The following is a 27,617-nucleotide window of genomic DNA, read 5'->3' as shown; positions in this document are numbered from 1 at the left end:
TAAAGTATGCTTTATTAGTTTAATATGGACAGTTCAATTCAGTATTACAGTTCTATGTATCACTGTAACTTAATTACCAATATAACTACATAAGGCGGCATAGTAATAGTGGATAGAGATTTCAAATGTGCACTTGTTTATTCGACACTGATCGGTAGTATATCACATATTATAATGTAGAATACTGTTCCTTTTCAGCATTTCTTCTGCACAAACATGCGGCAATGATGATTCCGATGATCTGGGAAATAAAGAAGTAAAATTATCGTTAACTTTATATCTTTATTATAAAATTTACTTCAGTGTTTCTAAAATATGTCCAGCATGAGCAACACAATTACGGCGTCTCCTCTTAAGGGATAGTCAGCATTATCTGTGTATCATTCGCTTTAATGAAGGCACATATTGATGGGTGGATACAACTGTACCATTGTGTACATGTTTCTATATAACTGTGCCAATTTGCCTCTCTTGGGCACGCAGTGATCGTTGGTTCGAATCCCGGTTCGTTTTGATTATGTTTCCACGTTTGTCAGTACCATATCCGTGATATAACCGGATATGGGTCACAAAGAAACACTATAAAAAACGGCTATAAAAAATATATATTGCTATTGTAATTGAAATGGACAACTATTTTGTATTTTCGGTCATATTTCACTCATGTGTTCCGTATGTAATTATTCAAAGATAATCTGCCTAATCAATGTCTGTTTAACCCGCAACAAGATACTTACTGCCAACGCAACGATAACGGTGTCAGCAAGAAAGCCTCTCTTCGCAAAGAGGCGTAGATAATAACGTAGTTGTGAGGAACATCCCTGTAAGATACACAGACACATGCGTATCAAAATCAACATAAACATGGCCGTACCTGATGTTCACATGCATGTAGTTTGCATGTTGGAAAAATAGTTCAGTAAAAACAAAACTAAATTTACATCGACACGGAACTACCATAATGACTTTTCCATGGTCTGATAAATTCCGAGAAGTATTTATTTGAGAAAGGTATGTGTGTATGCTTAGATAGGTTTTGGTTATTTAGATGAGACTAAGATATCCAGAACATTAGGACGAGATGTACGGATAACCCATTCACCACATCTTGCATAAAATATTTATGAACCATATAGTTTAAGATACGCTAGAGTTATGATCCTTGGAAATTTTAGAAAAGAATCCCCCCCCCCCCCCCCCCCCCTCTCTCTCTCTCTCTCTCTCTCTCTCTCTCTCTCTCTTACTTCAGAATACATCAGCTGATTCGGGCAGAAGTTGCTGCTGATGGTCCAACTTGCGTCAAGATCAGTATCAGCTGATGACACACAACAACTTATTGGCAATTTCCCCTGAAACATGTTTTACAAATATTTTGACCGTATGGACGGCTGTTCGGTTTGAGAATACATCAATTGTCATGTTTTGCGATTATTAGTGCGTCATTAGTCAGGTGATAATACATCTTTGATAGTAATTTGACATGTTAATCGAAAATTACATTTTTCTTAGCTTTAATGATATTTAGTCCGCTGTTATTGTTCATTGTTTTTCAATGCCTTTATTATAAAAAGGTGCATTTACAATACGTCTCACTTCCCTGGCGGAGTTTACTGAGGGCGCGCTAATAATCATCTATATGACGTCACAAAGTTGGTGCACGGGGAATGACATAATACATAAATACGTTGCGAACATGGGTGTAGCGATGCCCATGGCATGCAGGTATCATATACACAGCAGAATAAGCCCAAATAGCTCTGAATGTTTTACAAATTGCAGCTCCATCAGACATTCTTTATTGGGAATGTTGCCATTTTAACATTAAGTGGTTGGTGCCCCTATGTGTGCACTGACGATCTTGCATGTTTTTAATTTTTGCTACCTATATTAAATCTGTCCTGTTAGGGTTGTTCAATGATGTCAATTTTGTTCTTTGAGTCTCATTATCAGTAAGAAAATAATTATTTTCAAGTAATACTTTATTGGAAACATTTGACTATTGTTGAACTCTATTTCACTTGTACTTTTTGACAGAATTGCGGCCATTATCACCGTCCACAGTATCAGGACCACACGTACCTGCAAAACGTATTCTACAGTCTTCAATCGCTGTTTACCTTTGGTAAATTAAACATCAGGTCATTTTCTATTTGGCTAAGGTCGTTAATATACATTGTGATGACCACTTTCAATTTCAATCTTGTAATTTTCAGTGACACCTATAACAATCATAATATGAATGTTATGTTGCATATGATGACGTCACCCGTTGCAAGAGACAATCCACGCCTTAATGAAACAACATGGTACGTTTACAAATACCACCATGGACACGACTTTATAGCCAAAATGGAGGCATGAGTTGTGTATCGAACTATAACTCATTACTAATTATTGTTTACAATACCTTCTTTGAAACAATGAAATCACGGTACACACCTTGTCATTGCCAGTAAACACCGCATCATAATCTCTTGGGCTGAGAACGCCACAGCATTGCATCTGTAAAGAGGAAGATAAGTGTCAGATTGGACCCCTAGACTGAAAGGTAGAGTGAGGGCTTTTTAAGTCTGTTACTTGTATATGCATATGAAATGCACATACATTTTTTATAATGGAGGACATGCTATCAAAACAAAGACATTTTCTGCTTTAATAAGTGAGGTTGGATAATGAATAGTTATGTAAATAAAAGAGGCCAAACCTTTGCAATAATCATAGTTTTACGATTTCGACAATATCATGGCCATGTATGTATGTACATGTTGCCCCGTGCATAAAACACTAGTCAGTAATCTACAGTTAACACATGACGGGATTCATGTCAAAGAAAAGCAAATATAAACATCTTGTATACGGTCTTAACAAATCTTAAAATAAACATAAAAAAGATCCGTGAATTACTTTATTTTCTTAGATAATAACGTTGATCTGCTCGAGTGAGCTACATGTACAGTTCCTGCACAGAGAAACCACATCATTCAGTGGTGTGACAACCATAAATTTGCTGAAATATTGCCGATGGTGCGTTTCAATTCAAGTAAAGTAGCATTGGACACATTGGTTTGGGTATCGTTTTCCTGATTAAAGGTACATTCTGCCCATAAAGCCGTTTCCTGTTACCTGTTTTTGAACATAGTCCCAAGGTTTGGTGAACTCGGTAGCATTCTCGCTGTACTTGTTCTGCAAACGGTTTTTAAGGGTGCTACTGAAATGGTCTCTATCCTTTCCCTGAAAACATTAAACATATGTATGAACGGGTTATAAAATATAAAGAAATGTCTGTGATTTAGTCGTTCAGAAAAAAAGTAGTTCACGACTAGCCTCAGCACCATCCTCCGCCTTCTGAAGATAACACCTTTGGGGCGTATTTCCTGAAGGCGCTCGAAAATGACGTTACATGTCTCTGATACTATGATTTTGTTGATGCCCGAATAAATCCTGTAACTATCATCCCCACTAAGACAGCATATGTGAAACTTTGAGCAAAAGGTTAAAATTACATGAGTCAAGAGAAGACAAACGTCAGAAACAATTGCACACTAGGTGGAGAACAGACAAGTATAACAATATTGAAAGTGAGAAATCTCTTAAAGTGTTCTAAGTGTTGATGGGTGTGTGGGATGGGCCCGTGAGCTGCAACCCTTGATTGGTGTAGTGAGTTGCGCCTCTTGATTGGTGATGTGAGATGCGACTCCTGGGCAGGCCAAAAGTCTATGATCAATGTTTCAAATGAAACTAAGATCATAATTCTTGCCGTAAAAATAGAACTATGCCATTCTTTAAATTGTTATGCGAGGTAACCGTGTTAAAAAGATGAAAGGATATGTCCTACACATTGTGGGTTAGACGTACCTGATCAAAGTACTTGGCTGCCGATATGATGAACACCAGAATTACGATGGGGATGGTCAGGAACAAGGCGATGTACTGAATAATTAAGAGCACACTATCATACGATATGAACATTACAAAAGAGCTAAAAAACAGTGTCAGGTACGCAGTTTCAAAGTACCCTTGGGGCATTGACTGTTACACACACACACTGGTTCGTCGGTTACATATAGCGTTTTTTTAAACTGTTGCTTAAATATTGTTTCGGTATTGTAACATAACATTCACTTATACCTAAGTATTATGACACCATAAGGGATTCAATTGGACAGATGTGATCAGGGGCGTCATGTGTGAACGAACATGTCATGGTAAGTAATCATATACAATATATTGGAAAGGATTAGGGGTGACTAAGGGGTTGTTTCTGCTCTTCAGTCTTGTGTCAATGTATAATGCTGTAAACCATTACCTTTGCTTAAATGCAATTGTGCAAGTATATACCCTCATGAACTGTAGTCCTTGCTATGATGCTATTGTAGTAACTGATATTTCTGTGATCTATTATCGTTGCTTGGATGCTATTGTGTCACTGTATATAGTGGTGAACAATTACCCACGCTTTTCTATAATTATATACAGCAACAAGTAAAATGTTATGAAAAATGTTAGTAAAATGTTGTTTGTTCATACCATTCCTAGCAAATACTTGTTCCTGGCAGCAGCTCCGACACAGCCACAGAAGCCAACAAAGACCACAAGGGCCCCAATGCCAATGATGATCCAGACGCTGTTGGCGAGAAATGTACTACTTCCATCCAGCTTAATTTGAGTGATGTAAGTAATAAAGGGGTTCACTTTGAGAAAAATGCCAAGTCCTATTGTGGCTATTCCGACAATCTGTAAAGATAAAGATCTCAATACATTATCATTGTGACATAGAAGAGGTTCCCGGTTAATATATTCAGAAAATATGCATAAATCACATTTCAGTTGCAAATGTGCTTCTTGTAAGAGGATATTTCAGCACTAGTGCACAAAACCATACCAAGGACACCCTCAACACATTGTACAGCTTTGGGGACACTCAAAGCTTGCTGGATTCTCCGGACATGTATTGTATTAAGAGCACAAAGTTCACGAGTAAAGGTAGTTGCTAAACTCATACTGGTGTATTACGGTGTCCTCACTCACTCACGTATAGTGCTAATTTTTAAAGCATTAAGTTTATATGCGAAGACGTATTACCTGCCCTGTCCGGTGTGTTACCCAAACGTAAAGATTATATTTGCATACATAACAAACATAAACAAAATCATATGAAATCTCGGTTGATAGGCACACACTGTAAATATACACTGTAAATATACACTGTAAAAAACAGAGTCAATAGCACGTGCACACTTCTGATGTATTAAGATTTTGCGAAAGGTTCATAGCCCTGATATAAGCAGATAATTGAACTGTAATTTGTTATCAGCTATTATCACCCTGGCAATATCACTGGTAAAACCACTATGAAACAGTATATATCCTGCCTCACGGGTGGTACCCGTCACAAACACATGCAAAGGCGAGTAATTTTGTCGCAACAATTGAAGCAACCATTCTTTTTGCTACTGCTATGTCCTTAGGGGTGGAATGTTGTAACCCTGAAATCGCTTTTGAAATCTTCAAAGAAAGAGCGTGCTAAATTGTACCTCGAACGTTGTGACATGTAGACAAAAAAGGCTTTAGTTGAGGGGATATTTATCAACATGAAGGGAAAGTTGAAGTCATCCCTCATGTCATGCTGTTTTGTGTATATATTTTGGTCACTCTGAGTCTGTATGTATATATTTAAATATGAAACAGACGAGGTCATTTCTCTCGTCTATCTTATATCGACCTCAGGTGAGTAAATCAGTGGAAGGTGATTGGCAATTTGACCATCACAGAACAATATGAGATCATTTATGTTCCTGAAGATTAAGTGAAACGTTTTTGGCCAAATTAGGTCAGCAAGGAGGGGAGCACAATTGATACTCTACATGAATGAATGTCTACATGAAATGTGTCGCCAAACTCATGCGAGTGCCATCTCCTAGCCTAGAATGCGTCATGACATTTATGCAATTAGCCCCTACCTTGATCAATATAAAAACTAATCATCATATAATATAGTAAGGTATGAAAACAACTCTGTTGAATAACACCGTCCGCTTTTTCCTGCTACAAAACGTCTTCCGCTTGACTTGCGAATGACTTATCTTCCATCAAAACAATACTGGGACAATTTTTACTTTTTCAAATGAGACAGGTCAGATAAATTGATGGAATGTTAGAGGAGTAAAGTGAGCGTTGATATGTATAATCAAAAAATGTTGTTTCGGATTTGTACGAGGGTGAACACTTGTTTGCATGTAAACTTAAATTTACAAGGCTACACAGAAAACCACGCCGACATTTATATCTTGAAAGTAATGCTTGTTTAACGAGTGTGAAACACACTTTAATTGAAAAGTCATTTATATTTCGTAGGTGACGAGGAAAAGCAATTGAACTTACAGCAAATATGACATTGAAGAAGATGAAGAGGCACCTGAAGGTCTTTATACACCACCCCTGCTCCATCTTAGCGTCTGTATTCGTGAGGAATAAGGCTCCAGGTGTAACAGATGTTGGTGAGACGTTTGGCCTTAGAGCTTAACTCTGAAGCAAAACATACATCTCATAAAAACCTCTAATTTAAGTAGAAAAACTAATTATGCTTTTAAAACTATTTTCTGCACAGACATGCTACAATGATGCTTCCAGTCGTGAGTACCGCCGTACTAATCCGCCAGGGGCGTGCGTGTACTAGTTGTCATACACTGTGACGGTTCCGCGATTAGAATGTGCTGCGAATCATTTAGCGCGAATTTCAAGTAGAGCCGTAGTCACGTTTATGTAAACATGGCCAGCCAGTTCCTGCTATAGTCAGTGCCAAAACTCAAATGTGCGCTCCTTTAACGAAAACCTTCGACAGCTGGAAGGAAACTTGAACTGATCGAGAGGTATGTAACCCATTTTTTTAGTTATCAAATATGCTTTCATTCATAATCTGCGATATGCTTCGCAATTTCTACTATGCCCTTTTCTTGCCTGTCAAATAAGCGCCATCTCTGTCACTGTCAGGCCTACTGTGACTGACAAAATCAACTATCGATATATTTCAGTTGTTGCCTTCCATTAAACCATGACCTACTGTATAGTTACCCACAACAAAAGTACTAACTTTGGTGCCCGGTTTCAGATTATATAAATCCTCGATAAAAGGCGCAGTCTCCATTGCGTCGTCTGTTAACATTCATCGCACCCAAGAGACGTCATCTGTTTTCGAACACCCGATTGCTTTTGTAGTTTAGCGGGGCTTTTTATGAATATGATCAGCAGTGTTTTAACACGTAGTTCTCAACAAAATTCGGTACGACTTCCGCCCGTATCCGCCAAGATTTGTTTTAAAAATAATTAAAAGGATTGAGCGTCAATATATTGGACATATTACTTTAGTATGGGGATTTCGGGCAGAAGATGTTCCCATAATTCTTTGGCATTAAAACCCATAAGGTTTATATAACTTTGAAACCTGTTGTATTTACAAAATATAGATGTTTGTCAAATTATAGTGTTATATTCCTTTTCCTCTTCCTTTTCGTCATGATATGGGCACCAAAATTCTGAATGACTTATAATAGTTTACAGTGCAGTGCTTACTGACATTTCTGTGTCCATGAAATGATTACTGAAACTTGTCGAGTCTAAGTCACATTAACAGTTACCATATTTTTATCTAGGTATTTTATAAAACAGGTAAGTTTGCCTTCATGTCAATGTCCTTGTCGAAATGAAAATATTTTTCCCCTAAAAGGAAATAAAAGGAGGGAAGGGGTGAGAATATTCTCTCTCTCTCTCACACTCACACAAAAATATGTGAAAATGCGTTTTCAAATGGTATCAGTATATCTGGTATTAATTTGTCTTCTGGATATACAGGCATGAGATTATCAAACACAATTTAATCGTACAGGTTTCATTGCTTATTCATGATGCATGTCATTTATGAGATATATTAGTCATGATGATAATGATATGAATTGTTTTCCTATAATATTATGCACTAATGCAAATCTGAAGTTGCACAAGTTAAAATGTATTTAATTTTCATTTCAGACTTGAATCATATGACAGAAATAATGATTTTGTTGGGCCATCTGTCTCCATCCCACGTCCAGAAGATACATCATGGCCAGTGTCAGGATTTCAACAGCTGATGCCTTCCCATCGTCAACTGCTGCCTCCCATTTCCAAAGAAACCATTGAGGGTTACTGCATCTACCGTATGGCAGGAGACAACCAAGCTGCACATGATATCAAGGCTATAGAGAAAGGTTCTCTGATGCTTGAGGGGGGTAGGTTGCTGACATGCAGTGTTCACATACGTGCATCTATTGATGTATACTTAAGTGGCATCGTCAGTGCATCCATGAAAAACAAGGCAAAATATTTACACACCATAAAATAAAAATATAAAATAAAACCTTTTTAAAATTATGATGAAATTTGTACTCAAAGATGATGCTAATCCGAATTAGATTGAAACAGATTGAAAGTGAATTTATTAATGGGAAATCAAATGCACATACATCACATTTTATGCATGACTTCTATGCTTGGGTTAATGGGGGTAGCCTAGTGGTCTAAGTGTTTACTCGTCTTGCTGAAGGGCCAGGTTCGATTCCCTAAAAGGGTTCAATGTGTGAAGCCCATTTCTGGTGTCTCTAGCTGTGAAAGAGCTGGAATATTGCAGTTGTTCCAAAAATCGTACAAAGGTAGATCATATTACATCCAAGGAAATATCATACCCAGGCGTCAACTACAATGTTATGATGAGGAAGAGAATATATGGATGTCAACTTCTTTATTATGAGGTTAAGGGGGGTTCCTCATTATATAGAAGTTGACATCCATATATTCTCTTCCTTATGTGTATCACTTCTAAATGCCTCAGAAAAGTTGATGATTTATGATTTTGTTTATAAAAGAGAAACTGTATATGACTAAATACTTATGTGTTGGATATTGGAGTGGAAAATGTTTTTAAATATTTTTATAAGTGTTGTTTTGAACAGGATTATTATGGCAATGTAGTATCTAAATATTGTATTCAGAATCACCCGTAACAGCTGCAGAACTGCCGTCAAAAAGAAAATGGTCTCGGCATATGCTGGAAGATCCAAGGCCACATAAATACAGACAGATGAGTGGCTACAATGATCATGTGCGCAACATGATGACAAACTACTGCTCAAAGTCATCTCATAATATCGCCCTGAGATATCTTCACCCTTCATGCTAAGGACCATCACTACCTTAAACAGCCATTTACAGAGTACATGGTTAACATGGCACTGAAGGTACACAACAATGGAAATTCTGTTGTATAATTCATGTACATGTAAATTTCTTTAAAACCTGAAGTCTTTAAGATTTGATCTTTGTAATACACAGTTAAAATCATAGCTTGTGAGGAAACATAGCAACATCTTACTGTTTAGGGTTGTGTGTTAATGAGTGAGTGAGTTAAAATTTATGTCGCATCGGCATTATCTCAGCCATATAGCGACGAGACCAAGTTAATATATTTACAATTTAGTCATTAATGCAAAGTGTTGTTTAAAAACATATTTGAGCATACTACACTACTGCCTAGAAGTTCATTCCCCTTACACGCATGGGCAACGCGTTCCGCAACCCGTGTGCACCCCGTTGGTCACTCGTGTGGAACCCGTCCGACACGCGTGTGATACCCGTGTGCAACGCGTTGAACACGGGTGTGCACCCCTTTCGTCACTCGTGTGCAACGCGTGTCACACTCATTAGAGGGGGAACATACTTTTGACCAAAGGAGGACCCATGTTTAACTGAACCTGGAGGTGGTAACAAGGAGATAACCTTTTGATTTCCTGACGAATAATGTTAATGCACATTTTATTATACATATGTACTTGCTGATGTCTCATTTTTACATGTGATTTTGTTGGAAAATATGAGTACTGTTGTGGCTTCTACATGATGTTTTGCGATGGTGTTAAAGGGGCACTGATCTAACGCTATTCCCCGGGACTGGTTGTTGCCTTTGTTATTGTTTTTTCCCAGTGAGTACCCGGATGTATAGCAGAAATCTAGACTAGTTCGCGACCTCTGCTGCGCCATTCGTAAGCGCATTAGTCACTTTTATTGTTAGTAATAAGGGCGTATGGTCACATTGATCAACAAAATAAAATAGCATCGGTAATGGTGACGAAGTTTTGATAAGTCACTTGCTTGGTAATTTTGCGATTTTCGTTTACACTATTTTGACTTGCAACACAAAGTAAATATTTCACCTGAGCATTGCTTTTTTTATAGTGTGTAATTTTTTTTACTGTCAAATGTGTAACACATTTATTAAACGTCTAAATATTCAGTTATTTTACAAAGTGACTGAAAAACATTTCCATCTGTATTATTATGATAACAAATTCCAAACATTTTGATGTTTAATGTCATCACCAAGAGACTGAAAATGTTACGTTGAAAAGTACATTTCTATGTTGTTTGGCTTCTAATCCTACATAATAATCTGTTGTGATGTTTGTAGCCCCTTTTGGTCGTCCTAATCATTCTGGACAGATTTTTTAGTCGAAATGACTGAAATATTTACACATTTTATAAATTGCCTGAGAGAATCACATTTTACAAAATGACGGTAATATATACACGCTTACAAAGAAAAAGACCTGTGAAAACAACGTCTATCGCGCATTGAAGAATTTCCCAACCAAGACGTAGAGAAACAAGAACGAATCGGTTTAAAAGAAGGAAAACAAAATGCAAACATCATAATTACAACCTACCAAATTTATGTGTATAAATTTTAGGCAGCTTCCTTGTTCGAGGAATGTATCCGTGAATATCCACACAAAGGAACAATATCCCACTCGTCTGCAGCTGTACAAAGAAACTTATTCGATGTCACGAGTCTCACTAACAATCAAATATTTTAAAAGATATATATCGTTTCGGGATATTATAACCCGTGTTCGTTTCTCAACTGATCACTTGGATTGTTTCAGGTGCTTTACATAGGTGTCTCGTCTCAATGGTCGGCTGAGAAAGCCCACGTGACAACTATTTTCATAACGTCCACGGTTCCTAAAAAATCCATTGAGTGATAGATAACAATGACAAATCAATCAACGTATTATCAGTTAACCCTTTGAACAAAGTATGTTGTTTTTACATCGGCACTTCACGCCATTATATGAGTGTATTCCCTTTGTATTAGAAAACCTAGACATGTAAACACTCACTCTTGACATATCCACTGTGCAAGATAACAGTGATTAATCAATCAACGTATTTTCTGTTAATCCTTTGATGACTAGGAACGATCCGTTGATTTACAAAACAAAGTAAATCAACTGATCATTCATCTCTTGCTGGGCTGACACGTGCATATTACATAACACACATTTCACCTCACTTCAAACCTGGATTTAGATTGAATAATTACCCCAGACACAATAAATGCCAAATGGAAACCTTTGTCAGGTAATGTAAGTGGTGCTTCCACTAATTGTACCTGTAATAAATTCATTAACTGAGCATCAAGTGAATGACGACAAATACACAAGTGTAGGGTTATACGAGAAAACGTGGATGACAACAAGGGAGTAGTAATCGTATTATCGACGCAAGCCGAAATCCGAAAATCCTTTCACTGCATGGATACTTTTTTTAGTATTAAACTATAACCATCTTGGGTATTTCCAAATGACATCTGATGAGCTCCGCTGTTCTTTTTGTCCGTTTGTTTAGTCTGAAGAAATTAATTAACATGCGCCCTTTGTCGAAATCTTTATAGATCACAGTTAACCAATCAGTGTTTATGCAAAAATGCGTAAAACAAATATTGCCTCCATCCTCCAAGTTTATTTAGCTGTCCTTGCAGACGGTAGCCCAGTCTCTGGTCACGCTCAGTTGCGTTGCGTATCATCCGGGTACTCACGGGGGAAAAAAACAATAACAAAGGCAACAACCAGTCCGGGGAATGGCGTTAGATTAGTGCCCCTTTAAGAGAATACATGATCCTGTTAAATGTTATTGATATTCAAATGCTTTTTTGTGATTTGACATTAATTGTCTGTAGTACGACTTTCAGTGATCATGTCTATGAGGTTTGGTGGAGCATTGTTTTTTATTGGACCCTAATTACTTTATGATGGCTGGGTCTCTTTGTCTCAGCCCGATAGCCGTGACGCGGGGAAATGGCAGCATTTAATTAATGAGAGTAGGTTATATCATGGAGGATACACTTGAGGGAGAGGGTTCTACTAATTACCGTACCACTGGAAGAGACCTGTAAGATGGCCGTTGCATAATGGCCGCCAGGAGTGGTAAACATTGAGGAAAGCGGTGTTGTTTTCACGGGCTATAAATTCCCAGCGCTGCTGCCCATATATCTTCTACTTGATCCTAGATTCTAGATCATTCTGGCATTTATAATATATACAATATATATTTTTCAAAGTACATTAATGGTTTACTAGTCATATCTTTTAGAGTATTTGTTAATTGTGTTGAGCTTACAAGCAATAATTGTAACTTATTAATAAATATAAACCGTTTCATTTAAAACATGAAGTGAGTACGATAGTAAAAAATAATATTCAAATAGCATTAAAATTAAAAGATAACAAGATTCATATGTAACCCTAAAGCCTGTTGTCCACATCCATAGCCAGGAGAAAAGCTGCTGACTAAACAAAATGTGTTAATTGTTAGTCTTTTTTCTGCACCATAATTTCTTTCATCTTATGAAAAACTGTTTAAAAAATGGCAACTTATAATTAACCAAGGTAATAATACTTACCCGACCTGCGTTTATTTATCTCTCTGTCATTATTATAGTTAACATGTGTCTACTTTTAAGTGTATATACTTTTGCCATACATCGTACTGATTAAGGAATGACACATCATCGTGATATATATGTACTCCATACACATGCAGCACAACGGTACTTTGATTCTATAGCACAAAAAATCGTTACCCCGAGTTACTGTGTCAGACGTGTCATTCAGACAAATAAGTCAGGTGTGACAGTTATCACAATCTCACTGGTTATAAAGATTTGATATATGCCGACTGACACTCTTGATGGGTCAGTGATTAAGACAACAGATCAATACACAGGCTTCCTATTCAGTATGTACGTATGATTATATGGCTGTGTATATGCATGGTATGTATGGCTGTATGTATGATTAAATGTATGTAAATTATGTATGTGTATTTGTGTGTGTGCGTGTGTGTGTGTATAAATGCATGTAAGCCTAGATTACAAAATAAATGCTTCGGTCGTTTGAGGCCAGAAGGCAGAGGTATTCCCGGGAAAGAAGCCTACTCTCGCAGTTGGTCACTTAAGCTGAAACTACTCGCGGATTTTGTTTTGAATAAGGCGAATGGAGCAGAGTAAGCTTAGGGATTATCGGCTGTTTTGTGAAAACAATGTTCAGAAAGATCGACGTCCTGTCCCTATGAACAAACCTACAGATTACGGATTGAACGTCAAACGTGTCTGTCAGGTTTCTTAATGCTTAAGAACTGTCCTAGCATTTCTAAAGTTCCTATCATTCTTTATATCTAAAGACTAGTATTATATCTAATTATATACCACTTTATTGTCTCATATTTCGGTAGTTAAAGAAAACACAGTGCTCAAAGTGAAGCCCCACTCTACATTCTCAACATAGTCTCTATTAGAAATGTTTGGCTCGTGTTGGGTCAGACTTGGCCGGGGCTGTCAAAAGCACTTGTAACACACAGATGTATCATCGAATGTGTTTACATCTGTAGCTTAGTATTTTATCTACCTATTTGCCACTTTATAATGTCACAGTACATCGTATTTAAAGAAAACAAGGTGCTCAAAGGGAAGCCCTTTTCCCTCTACAGTTCTCAACATAGTCTTCATCAGAATTGTTTTGTCTGTGTTGGGCCCGACTTGGCCCGGGCTGTCAAAATCAACTTAAACATCACAGATGTAACATCAAATGTGTTTGCATCTTTTGACAAGTATGATGTCTACCTAAATGCCACTTTATAGTGTCTCAGATCGTGGTATTTAAAGAAGCTCAAAGATGCTCAAAGTGAAGCTCCTGTGTGTAATCGGTTTAATTGTACGGTATACATTGTAGACAGACAGACAATAATTTATTAATGTCTCACTTCTGTACATATATAAAACAGCTTTGTACAAATATACATTGATAGAATGTACAGAACCATTCAATAGAATTAGATTATTAACAGAACATCCACTGCTAAGTATATGATAAATTGTTGAATTAACATTGGATAAGTTTGAGAATTAACTGTGTGGTTTTTCAATACATCTTAGACTGGTGAGTCGTCTGCTCGATGATAACCAGCCTACTCATATTTTTACCCTTTTCCCCATTGTTGGAAAGTGTGTCGTCTGCTACTCCAGCTGGAGCCATCTGGTAAGAATTAATCACAAGCTGTCAATATACAATACATTATAATACATCAAGATGGCAGTTTCCATGTAACGATTAAGTATTTCTAAGCAACTTAAAGATATGTACAATATCTAGATATATGTATCTTTAATTTTCTTAGAAATACTTAATCTTTACATGAAAACTGTCATCTTGATGTATTATTCTGTTTTGTATGTTGACAGCTGGTGATTGAGCCGTGATTGCTGCCAAGGGCGGTTACAGGAGAGTTCAGCGCACCTTGTGGCGTTATGTGACGTGACAATGAACAGTTTTCAATGCCTTCGTACAACGACAACATGTGCCTATCGGACTCCAAAATTTCATATTTGTATCTATGATATTAAATTAAATATATAGACTTTATTAGGTTCAATAAATTTACTAACAAATCTACCTATTACGCATTGAGCGATTATCTCCTTTAGCTGTGTGCGCAGTATAAAGCTTTATCACGCGTGACCTTGCAATGCTGTACATCGTATCTTATTTAAGCTGTATCACTGAGAGTGAGTGATTATCTCCCTTACCCGAATAGCTCTTTTGCGCACTACCTCTGCAATGTATCGTATGTTATTCGGTCAACCAGCGAGAATGGTTCCAGGGAGGAATTAGGGCCAAGCATGTAACGCGCACGCAGTCTTTCTCCCTTCACACTGCTATTGCAAATTATTGTTCAACACGATTAAATACCAGGCTTCTATGAAGTAAGTGAGTGAGTTGGGTTCAACGCCGCGTTTAACAGTATTCCAGTTATATCGCGGCGTGTCAGCTTAATGTGGGAGGAAATCCCCAGGTGATGCAGGTCTTAGACGTTTACCACTTCGGTGAAACCCCCAGTGATCTTTTCGCGATTCCGAGCCTTGCGCATAACCATTGTCATGACCTGGTTGAGTGACTTCCTTCCATCAACGTGAAAGGATTACCCACTATCCAAATGGTATAAGTACTCACAACCAATTTCTTCTAATATTAAATTGTCACCTTTGGTATCCCCAACAATACTCACCATGGTCATTGGGCAAATGTATGACGATACTTGGTCATGTATTAGAGTAAATGATCACCGCGCAGACCGCTTTCCAGTAGACTCAGGTGTACGTCAAGGGTGTGTGTTATCACCAACTTTGATCTCTGTATTTATAAATGATTTAGCTGCTGAAATTAATAGCTTACACTGTGGTATCCACCAGGACACTGACATGCTGAGTATCCTAATGTATGCTGACGATGTTGCTCTCGTAGCACCTGACGAGCACTCCACGCTGGCGCTTACTTGTCAACATCAAGAAAACTAAAGTTGTGCATTATTGTCCCAGTTACATTAAAATGTCCGATTTTGTTTTTTACAATTGGGTCTGATCAGGTTGAAAGTACTCACGCTTATAAATACCTATGTGTTTGGTTACAGGAACATCTTGATTTGAATTTTACAGTTAAAGAAATAGCTAAATCTGCAAATAGGGCACTTGGTGTTATAATTTGTAAATTCAAAGCAGCTAGTGGTTTAGCTTATAACATTTTTACAACTTTGTACAATAACTTAGTCCAGCCTATCTTATCTTATGGATCGGCAATTTGGGGAACTAAGGAATTTAGCTGTATAAATGCTGTCCAAAACCGAGCGTGTAGATTTTTCTTAGCAGTCGGTAGAAAGACTTCAAATTTAGATGTCCGTGGTGAAATGGGCTGGACATCCTCATTTACAAAACAAATAATTGAAATTCTTCGGTTCTGGCGCAGTTTGCATACTGCAGATCAATCCCGAATGCTGAGTATTATTTGCAGATGGTCAGTAAAATTCCGTAGATCCTGGAATAATACAGTTTTCAACTACTTTGTCAGTTTACATTTACCCATTTATGATCTAAATAATATTTCTACTGAGGAGTTTAACTTGTCTAAAGTATGTCTGTTATCCTTAGACCATTTTGATTGGTTACATGGACTCTGGAACGATACGGGCCAGGTAAATGGTAATAAGTTACGTACATTTAAAGATTCTTTATCATTAGAACCGCTGCCGATCAGACCGTGTTCTTTATGCGGAACAATAAGGTGGTCAGACCCCTAGCCGCGCTTCTCATCACATGTATCAGCGAAGACAACTGGGTCTTTCGTCTCTAACTTAGTTCAATGTATCTTAGTATCAGAATGTTCTGATAACTGGTGAAAACTCATTTCTATGTATATGTATGTACTGTGATAATTCTCATTTTTACTCATATGTATGTGAAGTCCTGCGTGTCTCGTAGGCCATAATGGTCGGACACTGTACACACTATTTGTGTATTTTTATTGTCACTGTTGTACAGTGTCTGACAGGTAAATAAAATAATTTTCTTCTTCTTCTTCTTCTTCTTCTTCTGTAAAAATCATCAAACCTAACGAGATTCTGTCTGCATGGTCACACCCGGTGATTGTGAAGATCTAAAATTCTATCAAAAGTGAGACAAAATGACTGTTCATATTCATTTCCAATATCCTCTTAGAATTAGTGAGTCCCACACAAAACTTTCTTTAATAATTCTGCAAAATACCAAACAGAAACTGGGATGTGGGAAAATGGGACATATTCCTTCGTGAAATAATAAGACATAAGCAGTGACTGTTCAATCATAATTATACTATCTAATAGGGCTGCAACGATACACCTAGGTCACGATACGATACGTATCTCGATACTTACAACACGATTCGATACGTATCTCGATACGCTACGATACACATAGTGACAAGAGAAGACAAGTGATAAATGAATAAAACTTAATTTATTAAAATGAAAAATCAAATGAACGTGAATGAATGTTCATGAGTCATAAAATATGTACTGTAATGAGTATTTTAACTTAATAAATCATCTGCTATTTCCATGTAATGGCAAGCAAACACAAAAGTAAAAGTTCTACATATTTGTGAGTTCTGCCTAGATGGTGGGAGTAAATACTAAGTGTACCAGTGTCCAGAAACTAATGATTTGCCATTTTCATGTATAAAGGCAAAAAAACAACAATTAAAATCAATTATCTATAGCAACAGCCATGTCATACACAATTTGAAAGGTCTAATCCTAGTGTTTATAAATATGAACGTTATGTTATTACATTATTTAAATAATGCATTGACAACTTAATTAAGTTCGTTGTAAATTTAAAAAATGTGAGCTAACACATTCATAACGTCCAAATTAAGGACCAAGGAAGCGAAAATTTGACGATTTGGGGCAAATATAAGATTTCAAAAGATCTACTTATTATTTCTTTTTTATTTTCATTGTTTAGGTAATTGGAAACTTATTTTAAAAAGAATTATATATAGTATCTGTCTTCACTCATTTCCAGGTAACAGCGGCTGTTTGCTCAGTTACATGAAGAAATATCTCCGTTTTCGAAAGATTCAAATGAATAACACGTTCGTCGAAGACTGACATATGACACATCGCTAGAAAGCTTGTTTTGTTTTCATCTACACGCTCGTAACATTGCCCGGAGTCCTTTCGTAGCTATAACATAAGGTTTCATTGGATAACAAATGGTTTCTAACGACGCTTTCTTGCCGAAATCTGCTACAAGGTTCATGATTGGTCAAATTTGAGCACGTGACCTGAGGCAGGCAATCAAATTACAAATCCTCGTGTATGATGAATTTCAGATTTTTACGAAATATTTTGGTTAAATCGTGTTATTCTGAACGTTTTAAGCAGGAAATCGCGATCTATATTAACAATACTGAGCTTCGTGGATGTGTCATGTTAGGTTACAAGCTGTGACAAAGAATTTTCATGCATATATTTTGGCATTGAACATCGTGTCCGAGCCGAGAATTCGAGGCGCCGAAAGCCGAGATGTCATTTGACTAATATTACACGCGATCGCATGAAAAGATGGAAATAATAACTTAGCTGTAAGTTTGACCACTTTTAGATATATTTTTGTTTGTTTTATTTATCACTTTGTATAATACATTTAAAGATTTGCTTGAAATGTCTTTGTTTTGCTCGAAGTGTGTTTCCGAGAATTATATTTTCAATGACATTGCGGGAAATAGTGAATAACTTTTTAATCTGTAGATAAAAAATGATAAATTGAAATAGAATACTAATTTCAGACATTATGAGATGTGATAGATTTAATAAATGAATGGTATGACAGGTAGGTTCTTAAAACTATATACTATTTTGACGTGACTAAGGCCTGGCCGGTTAACCGGCCTACGGACCTTGGGGAGTCGATGCTTCTTGGCCGGTTTACCGGCCTACGGTGTTGAAAGGGTTAAAACACATTTAAAACGTATCTGTGATAAAAGTTTATTTACAAACAAAAAAAGACGAACGTATATACGTCTTTAAACAAACATATCGTGAAAAATCGAAATACAGCACCTCACAAATCGCACACCGTGTCGTATGGAGTGAATCGCGATGCATCGGTTTCCCGTTACTTCGTTTCAGCCCTACTCTCTAAAGCATAAATTTGGCGAACGAAAAACGTCATATTTGCAGTAACCCTGAATGACTCACGTGGGCAAAACTTAAAACGAATATGTTGGCAATCCACAAACAATCACTTCATTAATGGCGAGCATTTACCAACCCGCGTCAATCGTGTCAACTCGGGGATTCCCCTAGCAATAAACTCACTTCTAAACTCACTACTGTTCTACTGTCGGGTAGCCACCATGGCTAGACTGAACCCTTGTGGAATGGTTCATGCCATTAAAGTCCAGCAACCGAACACTAATTAAGACGGGTCGACCTTGTGTTCATGGTCTGGTGAACACAGGTCAATGGCCGCTCATTAACTCAAGATTCACATCTTACTGTTTTGATTTATCTCACCATCCATTTGATATATTTTCCAACTTCAACTGAAACCCGGTCCCGTGTTACACGCATAGCACATGCGTGTGCAAAGAGTGACTCATGCGTGCTCAACGGGTTGCAGACGCGCTGCACACCCGTTGCACACGCTCAACCCGTGTGCAACCCGTTGAGCACGCGTGTCACATGCGTGTTACACGCCTTCTCAACGCGTGTGGAACCCGTTGAGCACGCGTGTCACATGCGTGTTACTCGCCTTCTCAACGCGTGTTAGGGGAATGAACTTTCAGGCAGTAGTGTATATTTAGAAACAATTCATGAAACATATTTGAGCACAACAATATTATATATACAGTTTCAAAACACGGGCTATAGGCCACCAGTAGCCAAAGCTAGGCCACCTCACTGGGGATCATGAGGTCTTGCAGTACCTCTGCATCCTGCATGATACCCTAGCAAGTTTTACGTCATCACTTTAGCCACTGGTGGTTGTGCACAATGCTAGCCAATATTAAAAAATACTCATCAATGAGTTGGCTTAAAGCCACTGGTTGATGATAGTTACATTGATTATGGACCCGTGAAGATTCCGGGATAGAATAGGTCTTCAGCAACCCATGCTTCCCGTAAAAGGTGACTATGCTTGTCGTAAAAGGTGACTAACGGGATCGGGTGGTCAGGCTCGCTGACTTGAGTGATGCATGTCATCGATCCCAATTGCGTGGATCGATGCTCATAACATTAATCACTGGATTGACTGGTCCAGACTCGATCATTTACAGACCGCCGTCATATAGCTGGAATATTGCTGAGTGCAGCGTTAAACAACAAACAAAAAACCCCACATTGATTATGATAAGATTACGTGTCACTGAGGGGGCAATATTTTTACGGTACTTTAACCTCCTGGACAGAGCCTTCAATAATGTCTGTTAATAGTAGCATCACACCAAAGTTAAAAACAAGCATTTAATTATTCACATACATATTTAAAATGTATAATACAGACCAATTTCTTTCAAGTAGTTTATGATGAGATGCCCGCTGACACGGGAAAAGAGATCTTTTAGATTTACACTTTGATAATGTGATTCCCTTGCGATTGCAAAGTCCACACAGTCAAGCAATATATGCTTGACGATGTTATATTGCTTGACGATGAACCTTTCATCACAAGTGATACGCTTAGGAGGTTCGTCCTCATCTGTCTCAAGCAGGTATTCTTGTGTAAACCGACTGTGGCCGATACGACATCGTCGTAAAACGACTTCGTCATGCCTTGACTGACAACCCAAGTAGGTGTGACCGATTGTTGGTTTCAATTTGTGTAGTTTATTGCTTCCTACTTGAGTGTCCCACCTATTTTGCGTGAGATCCCGAGTATAAGATTTGATGGTTGGTTTGAAATCACTATACGGGATAAAAAGTAGAGATAACGGTTGATCAAGAGCTGCTTTAGCTGCAGCATCGGCTTTTGAGTTACCAGTTATGCCTACATGACTTGGTAACCAGCAAAAGACGATGTCACATTGGCCAGTGGAAAGATCATTTTAGAGTTCTAAAATGTCAAAGATAACAGGGTGATATGGTAAGACAATATTAAGTGCCTGAAGGCAAAAAAACGAATCAGAGAAGATGATGGTTTTGATTGGTTTTGTTGTTGAACATAGGTCAAAGCAGTTAGGATAGCTTTGGCCTCAGCAGTAAAAATTGAACCAAAATCGAGGTTTCTAAGAAGACAGTTCTGCATTCCATGATGGTGGCACTTGCAACTTTGCCACCATCCTGTGTTAATGAGTCATTTGTAAAATGCAATTAACTAATTTTGAAAATGCCTAATCATGATCAAGCAGATTAGTTCCCTTGTAACAGAAAAATAGACTTGTATATTAGGTATTTTTCAGATTACTGACATGTAAAATAAACTATGTGAAAAATATTGTTTGGGGCATCTCTTTTATGTCTTGACTTTTGTTTTTCTTTGCATGTAACTGAGAAATCTGCAAAAGATAGTGAGGCAGCAACGCAAGACTAGTCCCGGAGCCTAGTGTGACACAGAGAAAGAAAGTGGCGCCTCACAGCCTCAATGTTTGGTGAAGTGAGCAAAATGACCAAGCGAAGAAATAAGGAGAAGTTATGCAAATCAATTGTGTCCACAAACATATTATCATGTAAGTCTGTAATTCATGGAAAGCAGTATGAGAAAAGAGCACTTTCAAAATTTGAGTACAATATCAAAACAAAAAAGGCAGGTCTATTTGTTTCCTGTTCTGAACCCTATCTAGGTGCTACGCGAGATGCCAGTATCGATGGTGATAACTTGATTGAGGTAAAATGTCCATATGCTGGAAGGAATGATCACATTAAACCTGGTAAACATTTTCCATATCTTCATTACAATGTAAACAATCAGATCTGTTTAAATCCCAGTAGTCACTACTACAGTCAGGTATAGGGACAGATGTATTTAGCAAAGCGTCAATTTTGCTATTCTGTTCTTTACACATTCTGTGACATGTTTGTAGAAAAGATCAGTGTTGATAAAGATTTCAGTTAGTACTCATTAAATCCAAAACTTGAACTGTTCTATACCAAACATCTAAGACCATACATTGCTTCTACATTGTAAATCATGTTTTTTCCCCTGGAAACATCATAAAGGCATTTATGAGTCCGAGCTTGTGTATGTACCAATGGTAATAACCTTACATGTATGTTTGATTCCCATTGGGAGTTTGTGTTTGTGCATTAAGCACATTTAGGTTGTCTTATTCTTGAAATTAACTCAAAATCTGAAAATACTATACAATTATATCCAGATCTAATAGAAATATTCCTTTGACTTTTTGTTCATGATGTTCTTTTCTCTTCGGTAATTGGTCTCCAGCGTCAAATCAATATTTTGGAAACTTATTGTAAAAAATATTGACTGTTCGTCAGTCTTTATAACTAAAGTATTATTTTATGCTTGGGTGTAAATTCTGTATCAATCCAAATCCAAATAAGTTCACATCTTTTCCAAATATCAATTTGTTTCACATGCTCATGTCAACATCAAATGTTATATTAATATAAATTATTATATTGTGCATACATCAAGCATATTCTGTGCCTTGATCTATATTTGCAATGAATAAGCAATTTGAATTGTAAATCATGCACATGTCCAATATGATTTAGCTACCATTAAGACAGTTTAGTGTGAAGTTGAAGATTCATGAAGATTCCATTTGAAGAATATACACAGTACTGAAATAATGTTCCATATATACACATATATTTATTCAGACACTCAAGAGAGAGATTTTGGATTTCCGCCAGATTTCACTGAACAGGTTTACAACATGCTACCACAATGTACACACACATTGTAAGAGCATCAGTGGAGCGGTACATTGAGCTCAGGTGTACATAAAGTAAACAGAGTTAGAAATAATAATCTGCTGTGGTTTGAGACTATTACAAGTCATTGACAAAGTTAAAATATTGTGGTTTTGGTTTGCCAATCAATTGTTTGACTAAATATGGTAATACCACCAAACAAAAATGACAGCATGTCACCTTCATCTTGCATTTCAAAGCTTACCATAACCAATGAAAAGAAGCAATTCCTTTGACACAAGAGAGATTCACATTTTGATATGACATGCTTTTTGGGTCGTGAGGAGATTTTCACACTAAGTTGAAAGCCAGAAGCCAGTACAAATGTAAGGTTAGCCTTGTATGAATATGTTTTCAGTGGGATAAGCCTCAAATAACTGAAATAGTGTGAGCCCATTGCTGTTCTTCGCAGTTAAAGACTGTCTCGTTGACTAAAAATGACATATGTTTGATTGAAATGATTCAACTTTTGAAAAATGTTGGTGAAAATAATGAAGTAATTTTCAGACAATGTAGGACTATATATATCACAGAAGTGATTGTCAATAGTATTGATTATGTACACTCATTGTTACAGTTTCACATTCTCACTTCTTGATTGCTACAACACTAGTGAGTGAGTGAGTGAGTGAGTATGGTTTTACGCCGCTTTTAGGAATATTCCAGCAATATCACGGCGGGGGACACCAGAAATGGGCTTCACACATTGTACCCATGTCGGGAATCGAACCCGGGTCTTCGGCGTGACGAGCGAACGCTTTAACCACAAGGCTACCCGACCGCCCTGCTACAACACTAACATTGATTATAAAATGATTCAATACAACTCATTTTTTTCTTAATTAGTCCTTTTCACTAATGATATTTGAATTATTATTTATCAATAAAACACACCATATTAGGTATTGTTAGACTTTACCTTACAAATTGAATTATCAGCACCACCAGTCACATTTCAAAGCCCTAATGAATTCAGTTCAGCTCCATAAATGTGAAAATGTAGGTAACTCTAATACTTTACGAGAAGATGAGTTCATATTATGTTTATATGCCCTAGGTATTCTGTGATTAGAATAAGGTATTTACCTTTTCATAGCTTCAACAACACTCATTCAATGGTCAATTAGCTAAATACAAGAAATGCACATCTCCATAAATCTGTTGCTCTGTATATGAAACATGTTTTCAAATTACGAGCTCTCACATGACTACTTATTATTACGGAAAACTGTACTATAGGCCATGTGACCATACCGATTTTATTATTAATGTATAAGGCCTTGTGGTTGAAGTGTTTGCTCGTCACGCTGAAAACCCGGGTTGAATTCCCGACATGGGTACCATGGCTGAAGCTCATTTCTGGGGTCCCCTCCCACCCCACCCCCAACCTATGATATTGCTGGAATATTGCTAAAAGCGGTGTAAAACAATTCTCAATCACTAACACTACTGAATAAAATTCTACTACTACAAATTTCAGTCACAAATATCGCAAAGAAGAAATGCTTCAAGCAAACTCATTTTCAATGGAATATCTTAAATTTGAAATAGCAAAACAAACATAAACAATCCGCGATCCAAGTACTACTTTACTTGGTGGGAGATGTTTTTCTTACTCAGACCAATTATCCGTTCAACATGGATTCTTTTAGAAGCAATTCTTCTGTCCTTAACAACATCTTCTGGTTCTAACTGTGATTTGCCTTTTAACATAGTTGGGGTGTTTACTTGAACATCTTGGGCTGCAAATAAGACTTGAACCATAATGCCCCTGTCAGCCATAATGCTATCCTGTTTTTCAAACATACCATGTGATAGGTTAAGTAAAGGAAACTGTTCTATGATCCGCCTGTCACTTGCAGACCCCCCAAAAGATTCGCTAATAAATGAGACACCCCCCCCCCCATGTTATTACAGTTTGGGAAACAGTGGATGATGATATGCCAAACAAGAATCTAAATGAGGGTGTTGAACACTATGACATTAATTTAAAGAACAATGCTATGGTAATGTAAATGCATTGTAAGTATCACCTCCTTTACGGTTTGATATTACGGAGTTGGTGGGGTACATTTGTATAATTTACATTCATTGTTTTCATTAAAAATGGTTACCACATGGTTGCTTTCGTTGCATATCTAACTCAAGAGTAAAAACAACTGAACTTTGAAGGCATAGCGTTCTCTCTGTTTCGGCATGCACATATACATGTAACAAATGATAAAACTTTCATAATACAGTTTTGGGCACGTCTTCGCTGACCCTTATCCATTTTGCTGTGAACAAATAATAATAAATCACACAAAAAGGAACATTTTTACCAGAGGAGTAGATACTTACAATGCTTTTACATTACCATAACATTGTTCTTTAAATTAATGTCATAGTGTTCAACACCATCATTATTGGACTGATATCATAAACTTGAATCTAACGTTCTAAATTTAAATATCTTCAAGCAAGCCTTCAAACTGTATATCAGTTGGCCTGTTTTGCTGTTTTGTTGTTTTGTTTATCAAATCATATAAATATCCAACATCTATTTTCAACGATGAGCAATCGTCGGGTTCTATTTCATTATATAAATCAAAGTAACTGAATGATATTTGAATTTACACATTCAAAGAGACAAGGGAAATAAGAAATTGAAGAATTCTATCTGACCTGATGTATGCTGCCAGTACATTCGGTGTTCTCCGGGCAAATACAACGTGCAATATGTTTGTGTACTACCAACTGGCAACATCAGGCAAAGTTCGATAGCTTAGCTTTTCAAATCACCACACCTGTCGTTCTCGTCTTATGAACGACTGAACAATTAGTTCTATGGCCTTCGAAATTGAGTTTGTTGTAAATACTAATATGTTATAAAAGGGTTATTTTAAAATAATCCATGATAGTAAACTACAGTAAACTACGGTTCTAACGAACTCGAATGGACCACTAACTTTAGTTTGTTATAACCGTAGTTCGTTATAAGCGTACATACAGCATAACTATAGCAAATAGTCGGGACCCAAAGATCAGTTCGTTATATCCGTCAGCTCGTTATAAGCGTGTTCGTTATAAACGTACTTTACTGTATTCATATAACGACGAACGCGCCTTGTCAACTTAGATCTTGGATTCATGTGACTATTTTCAGATCACAGGTTTTTAGTAGGACCAGATTTAATGACAAAACGAAACAACTGTTCTTAGGGAACTGTAAGCAGTAACAAATATACCTTGAAAAAGTATATGGCTTACTATCTCGAATTTGTGCAACATTCACGAAGCTTTCTGTAAACAGCAAAGAATCTGCAGTTTTTACTAAACAGCCCAATTTATACACACTGCCCACTGCGTGGAATGGAAGTATTAAAGCCCCACCCTGAATATAAATAGCCCGCAAAGTGGCGGTGTTTCAGTTTTGAACAGTGACTGACAGTGTAAACACAACCGAGTGTGGGGAGAAGCTTTTTGAAAACCGTACGCAAACAAGATCACCATTGACCGTCAAACTTCGTATCAACTTGAATGACAAACCATGGATACCACAAATGGCTCCATATCTATTTATTAGTCAATACATTTTCTGTAGTTGTATCATAAAAAATCGAATCGATCGTGTTTGAGGCCTGCATCAATCACAGTGAGCGGAGCTTACATGTATTTACGGTTGCGCTATAAATAGCAAAGCACATGGTCATGTGTACATGTGACACATTCAATGCATTTGTGGTCAAAGTGTATTGTGTTGCATTTTTTTACGACAGAACATCAGCTGAACAACAGTATCGGTTACTATAACAGTAACGATACATAAATACGACATTGACGACAAGATTCTTTCAGTTCAATCCGAAAACTACAGATATTTGTTTAGTTTTGGTCATTTGCATTCAACAGTTAGATTCTAGATCTATACCACACAATAATCAGATTATATTTATAAAACTTAAATTATTACACAGATTTTTCAACCAGTGTTTAGGAAGGGGCCTAATTTGAAGCATCAGAAGTTGCGCCAATATTTCTTAGCTTTACTACAAAATCTGAATATGTCACGTGTATCAACATTACAATGCACACAAGCAACAGATAAATATGTAACGAAACACACCAGATGTTTTGACCTACATTAGGCGTATCAAGATAATATAATATACTTACGATAAACGAAAACTCCAATACACACATCTTCCAAGACAACTCTAATCATGGATTTCCTTTTCTTTTACGGAATTTTCACACACAAAACTGAGTTTTATCATTAGATCCACACTTGTCCCATGTGATTTCTATTCGGGGGATTTGGATACACATCGCGCACAAGTTTTAAAATACAATCTGGGAACATAAAAAAACCATGTGCATTTCTGCAAACTCATCTTCAACTGAAAGGTTTGTGGCCTAATATTGTGGCCTAAATATTTTTCTGCTAACCTAATATGACACCGTATACGGCAATTAAAGACACCATAACGAATATATTATGCCGAAAAGTTTACACTCTCTGGTATCTATATCGCACGTGTCATGTCAAAATGAAAACTTGACACTTACAACCGTACCTTGACTTGGAGGGTCAAAGGGAGACTACTCTTTAAACCTTAGAAGCCAAACCTTGTTGAAACTTTTAACAATAATCGTTATCAATAGAGTCACGAACACATGACTTTGCAAATCACAATTAATGATAGTAAAACACAAAACAGTGTCAAATAACGAATTTCGGTACCAGAATTTCCATGTGATATAAGTGAGGTGGGTGCTGGAAAATCCAAGATGGTTGTTACTGACGGTATACGGTCTCATATTAGGTCAGTATCAACCATCTTGGATTTTTACTGACGGTATACGGGCTCATGTGGGGTCAGTAGATCTGCTCTCTGATTGGTCAATCTCACTTTGAGGCATAATCAATACTAATATTGCTTTGTGTAATACGACGGTTCAACACCTGTGTGACGAATATCATCTGTTAGAAGATACGGCACAAACATGATTTTTCT

At 37.1% G+C, this 27,617-nt stretch overlaps 1 protein-coding gene across 2 annotated transcripts; it reads right to left on the bottom strand.

Moving 5' to 3' along the window:
- On the bottom strand, positions 1-25,322 carry LOC124111283 (CD82 antigen-like). 2 transcript variants are annotated; one of them, XM_046470934.2, is made up of 9 exons: positions 25,285-25,322; positions 6,382-6,525; positions 4,528-4,734; positions 3,856-3,930; positions 3,124-3,231; positions 2,440-2,502; positions 1,245-1,349; positions 738-821; positions 1-241 (listed from the first exon to the last, which is right to left on the bottom strand). In XM_046470934.2, the coding sequence occupies exons 2-9, from the start codon at positions 6,445-6,447 to the stop codon at positions 170-172; spliced, it is 780 nt and encodes a 259-aa protein (XP_046326890.2). In that variant the 5' UTR covers positions 6,448-6,525; positions 25,285-25,322; the 3' UTR covers positions 1-169. The 2 variants fall into 2 exon arrangements, with proteins under 2 accessions (XP_046326890.2, XP_046326889.2); XM_046470933.2 differs by lacking the exon at positions 25,285-25,322 and adding an exon at positions 10,752-10,809.
- Positions 25,323-27,617: the final 2,295 nt, after the last annotated feature.

The sequence above is a fragment of the Haliotis rufescens genome, unplaced genomic scaffold (assembly GCF_023055435.1).
Source record: "Haliotis rufescens isolate VD_foot unplaced genomic scaffold, xgHalRufe1.0.p SCAF_6, whole genome shotgun sequence".
NCBI lineage: Eukaryota > Metazoa > Mollusca > Gastropoda > Lepetellida > Haliotidae > Haliotis > Haliotis rufescens.
Note: the sequence above shows the minus strand (reverse complement) of the source record. Positions and strands in the feature narration are given on the sequence as shown.